This window comes from Mastigoproctus giganteus, chromosome 1, assembly GCF_048544385.1.
Source record: "Mastigoproctus giganteus isolate SK-2022 chromosome 1, ASM4854438v1, whole genome shotgun sequence".
NCBI classification, from domain to species: domain Eukaryota; kingdom Metazoa; phylum Arthropoda; class Arachnida; order Uropygi; family Thelyphonidae; genus Mastigoproctus; species Mastigoproctus giganteus.
The window spans coordinates 245,383,476-245,400,162 of NC_143575.1; the positions used below are offsets into that span (position 1 = coordinate 245,383,476).

At 34.3% G+C, this 16,687-nt stretch overlaps 1 protein-coding gene across 1 annotated transcript in view; it reads right to left on the reverse strand.

Annotated features, from left to right (window-relative positions):
* Positions 1 to 16,687, reverse strand: part of LOC150091724 (uncharacterized) — a 515,450-nt gene that overhangs the window by 334,436 nt on the left and 164,327 nt on the right. The window contains exon 6 of the mRNA XM_090369463.1: positions 11,216 to 15,627. Within this exon, the coding sequence (XP_090225589.1) occupies positions 11,216 to 15,627 (4,412 nt within the window). The remainder of the gene's footprint in view (positions 1 to 11,215; positions 15,628 to 16,687) is intronic.

The following is a 16,687-nucleotide window of genomic DNA, read 5'->3' on the forward strand; positions in this document are numbered from 1 at the left end:
TTACCAATGTCCATCCGTATGTAAAAACTCAATTCCCAGTGGGCAGATATTCCTGAAATTTTACATTTGGTTCGTGATGTGTTGAGCAATCCCAAATTTTTAACACTGGACAAATAGAAATCTGTCAATTAATATTTCTTTATTTTCATACACTTTGTATGTAAAAAAATAAATTCGTAGATCAAATGTATTTTGCAGTATTATTAGCTTTAAACAGTCCATATCTGCTTCACATGTATTGTTACGTAAGACTTGTGAATGTGGTATTGCCTGTGAAAAGATATATATAGAGAGAGAGAAAACAGACTTAAAATACAAGTACAACAGGAGGAGAGTAATAAATATTATACAATTTCAATTAAACTGAATGACTAAGTTTCGAAAACTTAAAACTGTAGTTTTATTTCAATACAATTATAATCTTAGTAATTAATTAATAAGAAGATAACTATCTTTTACTTTTCACTTCAGTTAATCACAGAAAGAAAAAAAAAAATCATTTTTAATTTTAAGAAAAAATATAATGTGCTTGAAATGTAATGCACTGCATACACTGCCTATTTGTAAAAGAAATATTAGCATTAGTAGAGGCATGTAATGCAAGAAAGCAAGCTTATACAGCATCAGCCAAAAAAAAAAAAAAAAAACCTTCCCATTTCATCCATCCATTCACTCCAAAAGTTCATCCACTTCTTCCTTGAATTTATTTAAGCTATCAACTTCCACGACAGATGAAAGTTTGTTCCAGCAATCAACTACCCACTGGCTAAAGGCAAATTTCCACACATCTATTTGACAACTGTCTTTCCTCAATTTCACTTTATGTCCTCTCAGGTTTGTAATCTGAGCAAGAGGAAGAATCCCATCAGCAGCATTGAGCCTGCTCAATCCATCAATCAAATCACCTCACAAGTGCCTAGTCTCTAGATGCTGCAATTTGCAGAACTTAAGCCTTTCTTCATAAGAGCACCCCTGTTCCCCTCACAAGTCTTGTTGTCCTTCTCTGTACTCTTCTAGCAACTCTACATCCTTCCTAAAATGAGACTTCCAGACCTGTATGCCAGTGTTTCTCAAACTGTGTTCCATGAGATGGGAACAAATGTTCCATGAAAAATCGTAATTAATAATTTAAAAAATTAAAATAAATAAATTTGGATATTTGTAGTGTACACCACAAAAGTGGTGTACACTACAAAATATGCAAAATTTTTTTTTTCGGTTATAAATATACTAGCATAGACTAATAATCAAATAGACCACGGAACACTTTATTTTCGCAAACTTTGCATAGAGATGTAAAGTATGCGTAAAGGTAATGACGTCTATGAAAATTTAGCAACATGATCTCGTATGCCATTCGTGTGCGATTTAGCAGCCTGACGTACACAGGTTGAAGGAGAGGAGCAAGTGAACCAATATCATATCTAAACTTACTTCCTTGTATAAATATATTTTTTTGATAATTATTAGTATTTTGAAATATTATTATTAAAATGTGACCATGGATTTGTGGTTGAAAAAAGTAATTTTAAAACAAGAAGCAAAGTACTTCTAGTAGTGCAACTGTGGTCGATGAAAACGAACACAATACTGTCACACTTCCAAGTGAGGATGAACAATCGCAGCATTTTGTTCCCCAAAAATCTGAAGTAAAAAAACAGGAACCAACTAATAAAAGACCAAATTGAATGTATGATGACAGTTACTTGATTTTCGGCTTTACATGAGTTGGAAATAAAGATGCTCCTGATGCACAGTGTGTCTTTATAATAAAATATTGGCAACAGTTCCTTGGCACCTGTTCGTAAGTGTTCAGTGAATACGTTGTGAGATGAAACATGTTCTGTGACTAAAAAAGTTTGGGAAAAGCTGCTGTACGTAGTACTCCAGATGTGGTCTGACCATTGCCTTATACAAAAGGATAATCATTTCCTTATCCCTGCTAGCAAAATTCCATTGTACAGTCGGTCCTCGTATAACACATGTTTACATTACACAAATTCGATCATACACGATTTATAAATAGGGGAACGTTATCTTATATAACACGAACCGAATTCGCTTATGCACGATTCGCCTTTGTGTTTACAAGAAATGGCAGTCGAACGCGGAATCACCCCAACCGAACGCAACACGATAGGAATGAAGAAGATTCTGAAAATGTATTTATGTGTTTTATATCAGTGAAGGGGAAACACATTTCACCATAATAACATAAAAACCCACACAATTCCAGCTATCGATAATTTGCAATTGCAATTAGATCGAGTTTACGACCAGTTCATAACAGATTCCACTAGCAGAAACGCAACTGGAAATTGTTTTTATTGTTTTATGGTAGTAACCCCTAGAAATGTGCTTTAGTAAAATGTGAGGTGTTAATAGTGTATCTCGGCCTTTACGGTGTTGTTTATTCAGTTGCTACACGCGTGCACCTTTGTTTATGTGTATTAAGCGTGCCTCCTCGTTTTGTAATTGTGCTTTAAAAATGAGTAAAATACTTAAAAGGTGTGAAAAGGAAGCGTCCTGGCGAAGACACTGCAGATTCAGAGAGAAAAAGAAAACAATATCGATAAACAGAGGCGGACTGGGTCAAAAATTCTTACCCGGGAAAATTTATAGTGGCCTCATACTACGGTTTATGGCCAAAATCACACCGGCCTCTGCCCCACCGGGATTTCCCGGATAAGGTTTATGGCCAGTCCGCCTCTGTCGATAGAGAAAAAATATGAAATTGTGAAACACTTTGAGCGAAATGAAAGACCATGTGATATTGCACGTGCTACAGACCTAAATGAGGCAATGCCGAGAAATACAAAGAATGCAGAGAAAATAAAAACAACTTTCATAGCGGGAACAACTCAAAGTATAATTAAAATCCATTAGATTAAGACACAAGAATTGGAAGAGATGGAATGGCTGTCTTTTCTCTCTGTTTTTCAATTTTCTATCTGTTTGGATAGAAAATCAAACAAAAAACAAGTTTGCTTACGATAGAAGCAAAAGCATTAGCAATATTTTATTACGTAATAGTCGTAATAAAATACGTAAGCATTTTATTACGACTTACGTATTATAATTTTATTACGACTATTTTATTTAATATAATAAATTTTTTACGAATAAAATACGTATTTTATTCGTAAAAAATACTTTTTTAGTATTAAAAAATACTAAAAATACTAAAAAATATATTATTTTTTATTACGTATTTTAATCATTATAAAATACGTAAGTATTTTATAACGATTAAAATTACCTGATTATTTATTGTGTTTGGTAATGTTTTGGTTCCAAATGTGTGTTCAATCTTGGGTGGTCGGCACCTAACCCCACTTTTCCCATAGGGCCTGTTGTTTATATTGCACGATTTTGCATTGCACGAGGGTTTCTAAGAACACAACTATCGTGCTATACGAGGACAGACTGTACTGCATATGGGAAGCATATGCAGTACTGTATATCATTGACAAGATCCCATGACCTACTCTGTCAGTCTGTCTACACTGCTCAGAAAACTTCGTATCTGACTGCACAATTACCCCCAGGTCTCTTTCCTTCTCCACTACCCTGAGTGTAACACCACCCAGTTGGTACATTTCTCTGGGGTTACTGCTACCCATATGCAGTACTTTGCATTTGTCAATGTTAAACTTCAGCTGCCACTTCTCAGCCCATCTTCCCAACTTTTCAAGATCCTGTTGCAGCATCATACTGTCATTACTGCTATTAACAACCCTGCCAACCTTTGTATCATCAGCAAACTTTGACATTAAGCTTGGTATACTTTCATCAATATCATTGATAAATACACAAAACAACAATGGGCCCAACACCGAACTCTGGGGGACACCACTAATAACATTAGTCCACGAAGAGCAGTGTCCATCGATTACCACTTTGTCTTCTCCCACTCAACCATCCTTTTATGGCATTAAGGTATAAAAGGATGGTTGAGTGGGAGAAGACAAAGTGGTAATCGATGGACACTGCTCTTCGTGGACTTTGTTCCTTTGTGACTACATTATAGTATCCAATCAAATTGTTATGGTAGGCTTCCCCTTAACAAACCCATGCTGTGTCTAAATTATTACTGCAGTCTTGTGTAGATGATCTTGCAATGTTTCTATAACTAGTGACTCCATTATTTTCCATGGAAGAGAAGTCAAACTAAAAGGTCTGTAATTATTCATGCCAACCTTAGATCCCCTTTGTGAATTGGAGATACATTTTCACATCTCCAGTCCGTGGGTACTTCCCCTAAGTCCAAGGATGTTCTCATAATTGTGGCTAAGGGTTTGCTTACTGACTTTGCCGCCTTTTTCTTCTTCAATATAACTGGATAGATCTCATCCACCTCAGTTGCCTTTCTTATGTTTAACTTCAACAATTTCTCTTCCACTTTGCTCTGTTATTACAAAATAATTTAACTCCCTGTTAGAGTTTGAATTCTTCTGGTATTCCCCTCCAAGGGGAATACCAGAAGAATTCAAACTCTAACAGGGAGTTAACAGATAACTCTAACAGGGAGTTAACAGATAACTCTAACAGGGAGTTAACAGATAACCACTTCCTATGTTCTAACTGGTTACATAGGAAGTGGTTATTGTCAGTGACTTTATTGTCAGGGAAAATGGGAAATATATTGTGCAAGAATGATAGGTGGAATAGGTCCAGGCAGACTGTGTTATATCTGCCAAAGACAAAAATAGATGACATTGTAGAGCAGATATCATCTTCTAAAGAAACAAAAGGTGATTTGTACATTGGCACTAATGATATTAAGGGCAGGAGACCTGAAGACTTAGTTAACAAGTACAGGGCAACGTTGGGAAAAAGTCACAAGTTGGGACTGAATCTGAAAGTGTCTGAAATTCTACCCAGACACGATAGGGAGTACATATTGAGAGCCTTGTCATTCAATTTGGCCCTGGAGAGAATGTGCAAAGCTCATGGAGTATAATTTTTCTCAGCGTGATCAGTGCTTGTTAACAGGAGATACTGTTTTAATGGGGATAGTATACACTTAGAAGGGGTATAAGAATATTTGCTGATGCTATTGAGGCAGTGTTAGGTGGGTCGGAAAACTGCTACCTTGGAAGGATTAACAGACTAATAGTTTGACAATACTTGCAAGCAGAGGTGAAAGTGATTCTTGCACTGCTTCTATTGGAATGAGCAGCATCCTGGAAAGCAAAGTGCCAGGGATTTCAAGGACTGTTAGGAGTCATCATGGAACAAGTAAATATATGGCTGTGTTAGAGTAACTAAGAGTAAGAACAGGTGCATGTATACTTACATGTTCACAAATGCTAGGAGCATAGTAAATAAATCTGAGGAACGTGAAGTGATGATCAAAACATAAAATGCAAAAATATTGTTGGGATATCACAGACATGGAGTCGCACAGATATAAGGAATGCTGAATTTGAATACGGGGAGTAAAATGTATACAGAAAGGACAGGAGGGGTTATGCTCCTAGTTAAGAAGCATATTAAATCTAAGGCAAATGCATTCGGTCAACATGGGTAACGAGTGCAATGTTGAGTCAGTTTGGTGTGATATAAGTGCTAATATAAATATAAGATTATATTTTATGTATTGTGCCTCCAGGGCAATGAGTCCATATGCACTTATTAGAGAGGCAACAAGAAGAAGCAATGCTCTTGATCTGTTTATCACCCGTGATTCTACATGCATTAAGAATCTGCATGTAAAAGATCCAATGAGTGGCAGCAATCTTAGTGTACAAATCTGGAATTTAATTAAAGACATTACTACTGTCAAGGGTAAAGAGAAAAGCTTTTACTTTCCTAAAGGTGACTACATTGGTCTCAGACATTTTTTAATTCTATGTAATGGAACCAACTGATGATGTTACCAAAAGAAAATACTAAATGGGAAGTATTAAGGGAATTAATTATAGAAACTACTAGGCTTTTTCACACCAATGAAGAAATACTATTCAAGACTTAGACCTAAATGGATGTCAGATGAACTATTGAGACGTGGCAGAGAGAGAGAGAGAGAGAGAGAGAGAGAGAGAGAGAGAGAGAGAGAGAGAAAGTGCATGGGATACATATAAATTATCAGGTTACACAGAAGCCTATAGTAGATATAAGCTAGTCTGTAATCAAGTCACAAAAGAGGTTAGGCATGCCAAGGCAGATTATGAAAAGTCCCTGCCGAAAATACAAAGAAAAGCAGCAAAAACTTCTATGCTTATATTAACAGTAGAAGGAAGGAGTTGAATCACATTGGGACACTCAATGTCAATGGGTTAACTATTTCAAGGACTGTTAGGAGTCATCATGGAACAAGCAAATATATAGCTGTGTTAGAGTAACTAAGAGTAAGAACAGGTGCATGTATACTTACATATTCACAAATGCAATCTCAGGTTGCTGACAAATTGAATATATATTCTGCATTCACATATTCATATTCTGCATTTGCATTCACAACATATGAGAAATTGTTTAGGGGAGAGGATGCCAGAAGTTTATCGAACTAAACGGGGAGTTAATTGATTGATTTAGTTTTTAATGGCACATGGGCAGCTAAGGCATGTGCCAAGTCAAAACGGGGAGCTAAAATGACTTTGTGTTAACTGAAAGGAAAGTGGAAGAGAAATTGTTGACGCTGAACATAAAAAATGTACCTGGAGTGGATGGGGTCTATCCAATCATATTAAGAGAAAGGAAAGTGGAAGAGAAATTGTTGACGCCGAACATAAAAAATGTACCTGGAGTGGATGGGGTCTATCCAATCATATTAAGAGAGGCAGAAAAGGAGTTAAGCAAACTCTTAGCCATAATTATGAAAGCATCCTTGGATTCAAGGTGAGGTACCTATGGACTGGAGATGTGCAAATGTATCGCCAATTCTTAAAGGGGAATCAAAGGGTGACATGAACAATTACAGACCTCTTAGCTTAACATCTGTTCCAAGGAAAATAATGGAGTCACTGGTAAAAGAAGTAATGCACAACTATCTGGACAGGAATGCAATTACAATGCAGTGTTGTCTAACCAATCTGATATGTTTCTGTGATGCAGTGACCAAGGAACTGAATGAAAATAATTTTGATATCATGTACTTGGATTTCAAGAAGGCTTTTGATACTGTTGCACATAAAAGACTGCTGTGTAAACTGTAACAATGTGGAATTAAAGGTAAGTTACTGCTATGGATAAGAGGATGGTTAAGTAGAAGACAGAGAATGGTTATCAATGGGCACTGTTCTTTGTGAACTAATGTTATTAGTGGTATCTCCCAGGATTCAGTGCTGGGCCCATTGTTGTTTTCAATATTTATTAATGATACTGATGAAGGTATATTGGGCATAATATATTAAATTTACAGATGACACAAAAGTTGGCAGCTGGTTAACAACAGTAATCAGTGTGAGCTACTGCAACAAAGTCTAGCAATATTGGATCATTGGGCTGAGAAAGAGAAGTTGATGTTTAATATTGACAAATACAAGGATCTGCACATGAGTAGCAGTAATCCCAGAGTAACTTATCAACTGTGTTGTATTACATTCAGGTTAGTGGAAAATGAAAAGACCTGGAGGATTGTGCAGTCAGATATGAAATTCTCTGAGCAGTGCAGACATGCAGCCAGGACAGTTCATTTTGTTTTGTCAATGATATACAGAAACTTTGCTAGTAGGAATAACGAGGTGATTTTCCCTTTGTACAAGGCCATGGTTAGGCCGCACCTTGAATATTGTATACAGGTCTGAAGGCCTCACTTTATGAAGAATGTAGATCTGCTGAAATGGGTGCAGAGAAAGACAACCAGATGGGTGAAGGGACCAAAAGGGTGCTCTTACTTAGAAAGGCTTCAGTTCTTCAACTGCAGTGTCTGTAGACATCCAATGGAAAATAGAAAAGAAAATAACATGACAAATTAAGTATGCTTGAAATATGGAAATGCCTGGCATTATGGAGAAGCTCAAAACCTAGTTTTACATACTGGGCAGTAAAGATAAAAAGTTTTAATTTTTAATAAGAGTTATGTTGACTGGAATTTCACACTTTATTCTGCAAGTTTCCTGATTTTTTTTGTAATAATGAATAGATATTTCTCAAATTTTCAAGATAGAAATTAAAGAAACTCTTCTTTGAAGGTAGATTGATTTCACTAACATGGGTAGGATGGTTTAAGAGTGCAAAATGGCTAAAAATCAAAGTCCATAAAATCCTGCACATCAAACTCATGGTTAAAACTTATTGGAACATTGATTTAAATTTTAAAACATTTAAATTTAGCATTAGCAAAGGCACATGATGCAAGAAAGCAAGCTTATATAGCATCAGCCAAAAAAAAAAAAAAAACACACACACACACACACCCTTCTCATTTCACCCATCCACTCGCTCCAAATGTTTGTCTAGTTCTGCCTTGAATCTATTTAAGCTATCAATTTCTACAACGATAGATGGAAGTTTGTTCCAGCAATCAACCACCCACTGGCTAAAGGCAAACTTCTGCACATCTATCCTACAACTGTCTTTCCTCAATTTGAATTTATGCCCTCTTAGGCAATTATTCTGAGCAAGAGGAAGAATCCCATCAGCATTGAGCATGCTCAAACCATTCAAAGCATTATACACCTCAATCAGATCACCTCACAGGTGCCTAGTTTCCATATTAGATTTAGTAAAGGTAATAAAAACGTTACAATATTTTTGAAACCATGACACTTTTTTTTCCCCTGCAAAATGTTATCCAAAATTCCACTGTGTCTTATGGTCCAAAGGTTTATTAGGTACATTCTTATATGGCTAGAAAAAGCATGGCCAATATGTATATGTGGCCATCTAAAAATGCTAGCTGTTTTAGTGTATTTCAGTTCAGAACACATGAAAGATGCAACAAAAAGGTTGCATCTGTTTGCATTCCTCTCACCTTGTTGCCCTTCTCTGTACTTCTACATAACATTTTGTTCATTCTAGCAACTCTACATCCTTCCTAAAATGAGGCCTCCAGACCTGTATGCAGTATTCAAGGTGTGGCCTGACCATTGCTTTATACAAAGGAATAATCACCTCCTTGTCTCTGCTAGCAAAATTCCTATATATCTTTGTCAAAACTCCATGGGCTGCTATGGCAGCTTATCTTCACTGCTCAGAGAACTTCATATCTGACTGCACAATGACCTCTAGGTCTTTTTCATTCTCCACCTCCCTGAGTGTAGTACCACACAGTTGGTACATTTCTCTTGGATTACTGCTACCCATATGCAGTACTTTGCATTTGTCAATGTTAAACTTCAGTTGCCACTTCTCAGCCTATCAGTCTAACTTTTCTAAATCCAGTTGGAGTAGCATACTGTCTTTACTATCGTTAACAACCCTGCCAACCTTTGTATCATCTGCAAACTTAGACATTAAGCCTGATATACATTCATCTGTATCATTGATAAATACACAAAACAACAATGAGCCCAGCGCCAAACCCTGGGAGACTCCACTAATAACATTAGTTCACTCATATAGCAGTGTCCATTTATTACCACTCTGCCATTTCCCACTCAACTATTCCTTTATTCATTGCAGCAACTTGCCCTTAATACAATACCGCTCCAATTGGTACAGCAGTCTTCCATTTGCAACAGCATCAAATGCTTTCCTGAAATGCAAGTATATGATATCAAAATTATTTTTTGCATCTAGTTCCTTTGTTACCAGATCGTATTATCCAATCAAATTGTTCGGACAAGACTTCCCCTTAACAAACCCATGCTGTGTCTGAACTATTACTGCAGTCTTGTCTGGGTGATACTGCATCACCTCTTTAACCAGTAACTCCATTATTTTCCCCAGTACAGAAGTTAAACTAATAGGTCTATAATTATTTGTGTCACCATTTGCACCCCCTTTGTGAATTGGGGATACATATGCACATCTCCAGTCCATGGGGACCTCCCACGACTCTAAGGATGCTCCCATAATTATGGCTAAGGGTTTGCTTACTTCCCTTGCTGCATCTTTCAATATAACTGGATAGATTCCATCAGCCCCAGGAAAAAGTGAAGTTCACTTTCTTCACTTGAAGAAAGTGAAGTTCAGAAGTGAAGTACATTTGTAATGATGTTATCATCTTGTTCAAGTTCATACTGGTTAGTATGAACTTGAATAAGTTTTTGACATTCTACAATGAGTAAAAGCTTCGTTCTACATAACATTTTGTTCAGTAAGCACTTGCGAATTTGTATTTCAAATACAAGCAATTAGATATGTTTTTTATTTTAAATATTACATTTAAAACATGGGTACACCTTAATGTCCAGAAAATACAGTATTTTTGTGCAATTATGTATAACTTTATAAATATGTACTACCTGTTGAACTGAATTTAAAAAAAATTTTTCCCTTCTATCTTTTTTGTAAGGATTTTTAAAAATTTTAAATTAGTATGCATTATAATACCAATATACATTATAATACCAAAATCAAAAGTATCATTAAAAAAGTGTACAATTTGAAATCATTTCTCATTTCTATTCATAATGCAATCTGAGAGGTTCAGCATGGCTGTCAAAGATTATGTGGGCTATTTGGCAAACTGGTGGAGTTATAGTTTCACCTCTGATTATATTTTTTCACATGCCTACTGGAGGGGTAAATCAATTCTATATTATTATTATTATTAGCTACATGGTGCAAGGAAGCCTGAGGCTTATGCTGCACCAGCCAAAAAAAAAAAAAAAAAAATTCCCCAAGTTGCCCTGAGAGAGAGAGAGAGAGAGAGAGAGAGAGAGAGAGAGAGAGAGAGAGAGAGAGAGAGAGAGAGAGAGAGAGAGAGAGAGAGAGACAAAAGTAGAAGGGAATCACACCAAGAAAGAGAAGAATGATGACATCCTGCTCAGGATCCTTAATGTGCCAAACCGATACTCACCAGATATGAGCCCGTGGGGTTATAACAGCAATAGGCAAGTTTGATGAGATAAAATGAGCTGCTTGCCTCTTTTTAGTAACCTGACATGTATGAACTTGTTAGTAATTGAAAGCTGTTACTTATGAGAGAACCAAAACCATGTAAAAAAAAAAAAAAAGTCTTGTCATTTTCACAAACCAAGAATATTAAAGAAAGGAATAGAAGAGGCCTGTTTTTTATATAAATTTAAAAAATATAGATTTCAAACAAAAATTACTTCAAAAATTTTAAACAATAAATTATTCTTAAAATTAATAAATATACCTTTACTTTAGCAGCTGCGGCAGCTGTCTTTTCTTTGGCAAGGGCTTCTAAACGTCTCTGTTCTTTTTCCATTTGTTCAGCAAGCTCAGACATTTTTCTTCTCTGCTGTTCCTGAATACGTCTACTACGTTTAACAGGAGTTATCTGTTCTTCAGGTTCATCTTTTATTTCTTGTGTTTGATCTTGGAATTTAGTGCTACTCGGGCCTTCATTTTTCCCTTTTACCTTGTTTTTGCCCCTTGTCCTGCTACGACTTGCATTTGTTCCCCTTTCACAATCTAAAATTTCAAGAAATCCTTCTGGTAAAGTAAAATCAGTTTGGTTATTATCAGCAGAATCTTGTAAAATAATGGTACTGTCTGTGTTCCCTTTGGTTGAATCTTCCTGTAACAAGTCAGCAGATAAAGATGGTATGACAATGTCATTTGTTTTTTCTGAACTTTGATCAGTTGTAGTATTTTCTTCAATAGTTAAATCTGTATTGTCTTTACCAAGAGAAATTTTCTTTTTTTGCCGTAAATATGATTTTTTACTGCCATATGTCTTCTTCCTCTTGCCTCTTTTCTGACTCCAGTTAGAATTATTGCAACTGACTTGACACTTAATCTGATCTACTACTTTATTTTTGAAACTATTTTCCTGTTTCGAGACAGGTTTGGTTTCATGAACTACAGATGTATTTTGTTTTGATACTTCTGTTACCTGAGAAGATCTTGTTTTTCGTCTAGTGCTATATGGAATTTTATCATTCGGAAGATCTTCGATTTTTTCTCCTTCATCAGTTTTATCATCATCTTTAATTTTATCTTTGTCTTTAATCTTATCTTCTTCTTTGATCTTATCCTGTTTACTTTTATTTCCTTCCATATTACCCCCATCTTTAATTTCATCTCCAAATCTACTTTCTTCAATGTAAGCTTTGTCTTTGATTTCTTCTATTGTAATGCTACCTCTCTCTCTATCTATACTCTCTTCAAAGTTATCTGCCATTTTCTTTTTACTGTCTTTAATAATTTCTTCTTTCTTAATTTTATTTTCTTTAAAATTTTCACCACATTCTTCCATAATTTTATTTTCTTTAAAATTTTCATTGTGTTCTTTCTTAATTATATTTTCTTTAAAATTTTCATCACATTCTTCCTTAATTTTATTTTCTTTAATATTTTTATCGTCATCAACTTTAATGTTATCCTCTCTCTTAATTTCACTTCCTTTAATATCATCTTTCTTAATTTCAAGTTCTTTAATGCCATCTTCTTTCTTAACTTCACTTTCTTTAATGCCATCTCCTTTCTTAACTTCACTTTCTTTAATGCCATCTTCTTCCTTAATTTCACTTTCTTTAGTGCCATCTTCTTCTTTCTTAATTGCAACTTCATTAATGCCACCACCTTCCTTAGTTTTGCTTTCTTTAATGCCATCTTCTTGCATAATTTCTTTCATGCTATCTTCTTTAATTTCACTTCCTTTTATTCCATCATCTTCTCTAATTTCACTTTCTTTTATGCCACATTCTTCTCTAATTTCACTTTCTTTTATGCCACCTTCTTCTCTAATTTCACTTTCTTTTATGCCACCTTCTTCTCTAATTTCACTTTCTTTTATGCCACCTTCTCTAATTTCACTTTCTTTTATGCCACCTTCTTCTCTAATTTCACTTTCTTTTATGCCACCTTCTTCTCTAATTTCACTTTCTTTTATGCCATCTTCTTCTCTAATTTCACTTTCTTTTATGCCATCTTCTTCTCTAATTTCACTTTCTTTTATGCAATCTTCTTCTCTAATTTCACTTTTTTTTATGCCATCTTCTTCTCTAATTTCACTTTTTTTTATGCCATCTTCTTCTCTAATTTCACTTTCTTTTATGCCATCTTCTTCTCTAATTTCACTTTCTTTTATGCCATCTTCTTCTCTAATTTCACTTTCTTTTATGCCATCTTCTCTAATTTCACTTTTTTTTATGCCATCTTCTTTAATTTCACTTTTTTTTATGCCATCTTCTTTAATTTCACTTTGCTTAACACCATGTTTCTTAATTTCACTCTGCTTAACACCATGTTTCTTAATTTCACTCTGCTTAACACCATGTTTCTTAATTTCACTTTGTTTGATATCTTCTTTAATTTTATTTTCTTCTCCTTCCCTAATTTTGCTTTTTGTAATATCATCTCTCTTAATTTCATTTTGTTTGATAACATCTTTATTAATTTCAGCTTCTTCTCCTCTCCTAATTTTGTTTTGTTTGATATCTTCCTTAATTTCACTTTGTATAATATCATTAGTATCTTCTTCTTCCTTAATTTCACTTTGTTTTATGCCATCCTTTACCTTAAATTCACTTTGTTTAATATTAACTTCTTTTTCTATAGTTGTACTCTCAGGTATGTACTCTTCATTTCTAATTTCGTTTTCAGTAGAAATTTTATCTTTATTTTCATCTTTGTTAATCACTCGTCCTGCAAATTCCTGTTCACTGTTCACTATATTCAAAATTTTATTTTCATCTTTAATTTCAATGTCTTCATCAATATCGTATTTTGAAAAATCTTTATCTGTTAAAAGGGATTCTGGATTACATGCTTGCTTTATATTATTTTCATTTTCTTTGGTAACCTCAACTGGAGAATGAATAACAGTACCTCTTTCTTCAGAAGCAGTATTACTGATTAAGTTTTTTGATTTTAAAATCTCTCTCTCTTCAGAATCACAAAAATCTGCCTTTGAGAGACTGGCAATATTACTTTCAATTATGTCATTTGATATCTCCTCACACAGTTTAGATTCAGTAATGGAAGGTAATGACAAAACATTCTTTTCTTTAACTAGCTTGTTTCCTTTTATTTCACAAATGACAGATTCTCGTTCCTGACTTTTGGTAATACCATCACCCTGAAACTTTATTTCTGTATTACTATGTTTGTAAGAATCGATATTTGAGTCACTGTTATCAAAAGAATATTTCTCTCCTACTATATTACCATCTCTAGAGTTATCTCTGGGTATTGAATTTAGATTTTCTGATGAAACAACTGCCTCTATGAAGGCACCTTCTTTTAATGATATTTCCTTAGATTCAGCAGTAGAAAATATTTTGACTGATGCATTTTCTGTGTTACCTTTGTTATTTTCGCTATCAATTATGATCTTATTAGAATGCACACCTACTGTCTCTGAACTGACAACTGAGTCTTTATGATTGCTACTAGAAACTGAGCAAGGGTCTTGCATTTTATTATTAGCAGCGTGCATAACCATGGTGGAAGATGACTGGGGAGTATTAGATGGAACACACTTATTGTTCTCATTTAATAAATTACATTTTACCACTCGGATTTCAGTTTCTTTTTTTGATGTGATGAATTTTTCCTTGCTAGTTATACTTAAATCCATTGGGGAAGAATCTTCAGATATACCAAGATATACAATTCGGCCAGAACTACTTTCCATTAGTTCACTGTGTATATTTTTTGAAGCAATATTATGTGAACGGTCCTCAAAGTTTTTACCTATTAATTCAGGCTTTGGCATCTCAGTAAACAAATTATTTAAATTTCTATTTACATTTTCTGTCTTGTGAGCAAATTTTAGAGTGTCACGGCCAGATAGTTTTTCATAACTCTGAGTTTCAATACTATCTGTATGAGACATGTATATTGATGCCGCAATATGGGAACTACTGACAACATTCCTACTGTTAGAATTTAAGGAACCTACTGAATCTTTGGTATTTGTAGTTATCAGAGAGGGCAATATGTGTTTGCTGTTATTTACTTCAATATTAGCACTTTCTTTATTTGATTTAGCAAAGTGTAAAATATTCCTGTTTTCATTTCTATGGTTTTCTTCTGAATCTTCAAGCTTCCCTCCTTTTGTGTCCTTGAGTTCACTTTTAGTTGTATCTAAAAAATCCTGAGATGCCTCATATTTGCCTGTTTTTTCTTTCTCTTCCAATGCTTTTATTTCTAATAAAGGACTTGCCATTTTATACTCATTTCTATGAGATAAGTTATTTATTAAGGATGACTGAAGATTTTGTTCTCTATTTATTTTTTCATTACCTGAAAGATGATACACATCAATGTTATAATGTTTTATGTTTTGTGATTTTTCCAAATCTTTTACTGAATCTTTTATGTTTTGTGATTTTTCTAGTTCACATTTTATATTACTTTCATCAAATTTGCTAACAGAATTTAAGTTACATGATGATTCTAAGCATTTATTTGCCTCCACATTTAAACTTTGTTCTGTTAAAGGTTTGGTTTCTTCTTTTACACATGCAGGAATTTCCAGTGATAAAGTTTCTTCCTGACATTCAGAATTTTTTAAATTTGTATCAATTACAGATTTATCTTCTAAACGTTGATGTGCATTAACCACTTTGGATGTAACTTCGCCTTTACTGAGCCTTCCTGCCATAAAACAGATGAACAGAGGATCAGAAAACAGTGTGGGCATACACAAATATATACCATATTATGCAAATTCATCAATAAGTTTGTTATAGAATCATAATTATCATAACTATTTAGTTGTATGCTTGAACATCAACGTATAACCACCCAACGACATATAAGAGCTATTCAAAAAACGAATGATGATAAACTTTAAAAAAATAATAAAATTCCCTAAAATATTTCTAATTTACTGGTACAGAAGTACCCTTTACCCTTGAGCATGTGCAAATGTGCAGTAGTCTACTGTAATGCATTTGGAGTGTAAATACCTCAAAAAGAGATGCCTACAGTCATTTTTGACCATGACATTACAGTAGCATATGTCAAGAACAGTATGTTACCTTAAATTTTGTTACTGATTAACAAAGTTGTTACTTTATTTAAAGCTTATTCCATATTAGAGATGCTTATGGAGAAAAAAATACTTTCAAAATGGTGGTCTAAATTTAAAGATGGATGTGAGTAAATAACAAACAAATGTCAGTGGACAAGGTATTCAAGTAACTGTTCAAAACATTAATACTGTTGCTGTTATATAGTGTATAAAGATTACCATATGACTTTGGGAAGCCTTATTAATATGAGTATATTTTTGGATAGTATTTATACCATAATACAACCATTTTGGCTTTCTTTGTCATGATAAAGGATTCTTGACAAATATTACACTTCTGTGATATTTGTCAGTACTATGTGAAACAATCCAAATCTCAATACTGGGAGTTGGATACCCACAACTACACTCAGACTGCTCTAGTTGTCATAGAGTTCTTGGACGCCATAAAAATATATACTACATCCATTGTAGAGATACAATAAGATACAATAAAAAAAATAGATAGTATGAATCAGAGCTGTACTACTCAATATGTTCTACGTTGATAATAATATTAGTAAAATAATAAGAGGAGTTTACCTCAATATAGTGCGTAGAACCCTTCCGTATGATACCCTCCAGAAATTAAAACGGAAAAAACGACAACTTACCGGTACATTTGAGTAAAATATAAATAAT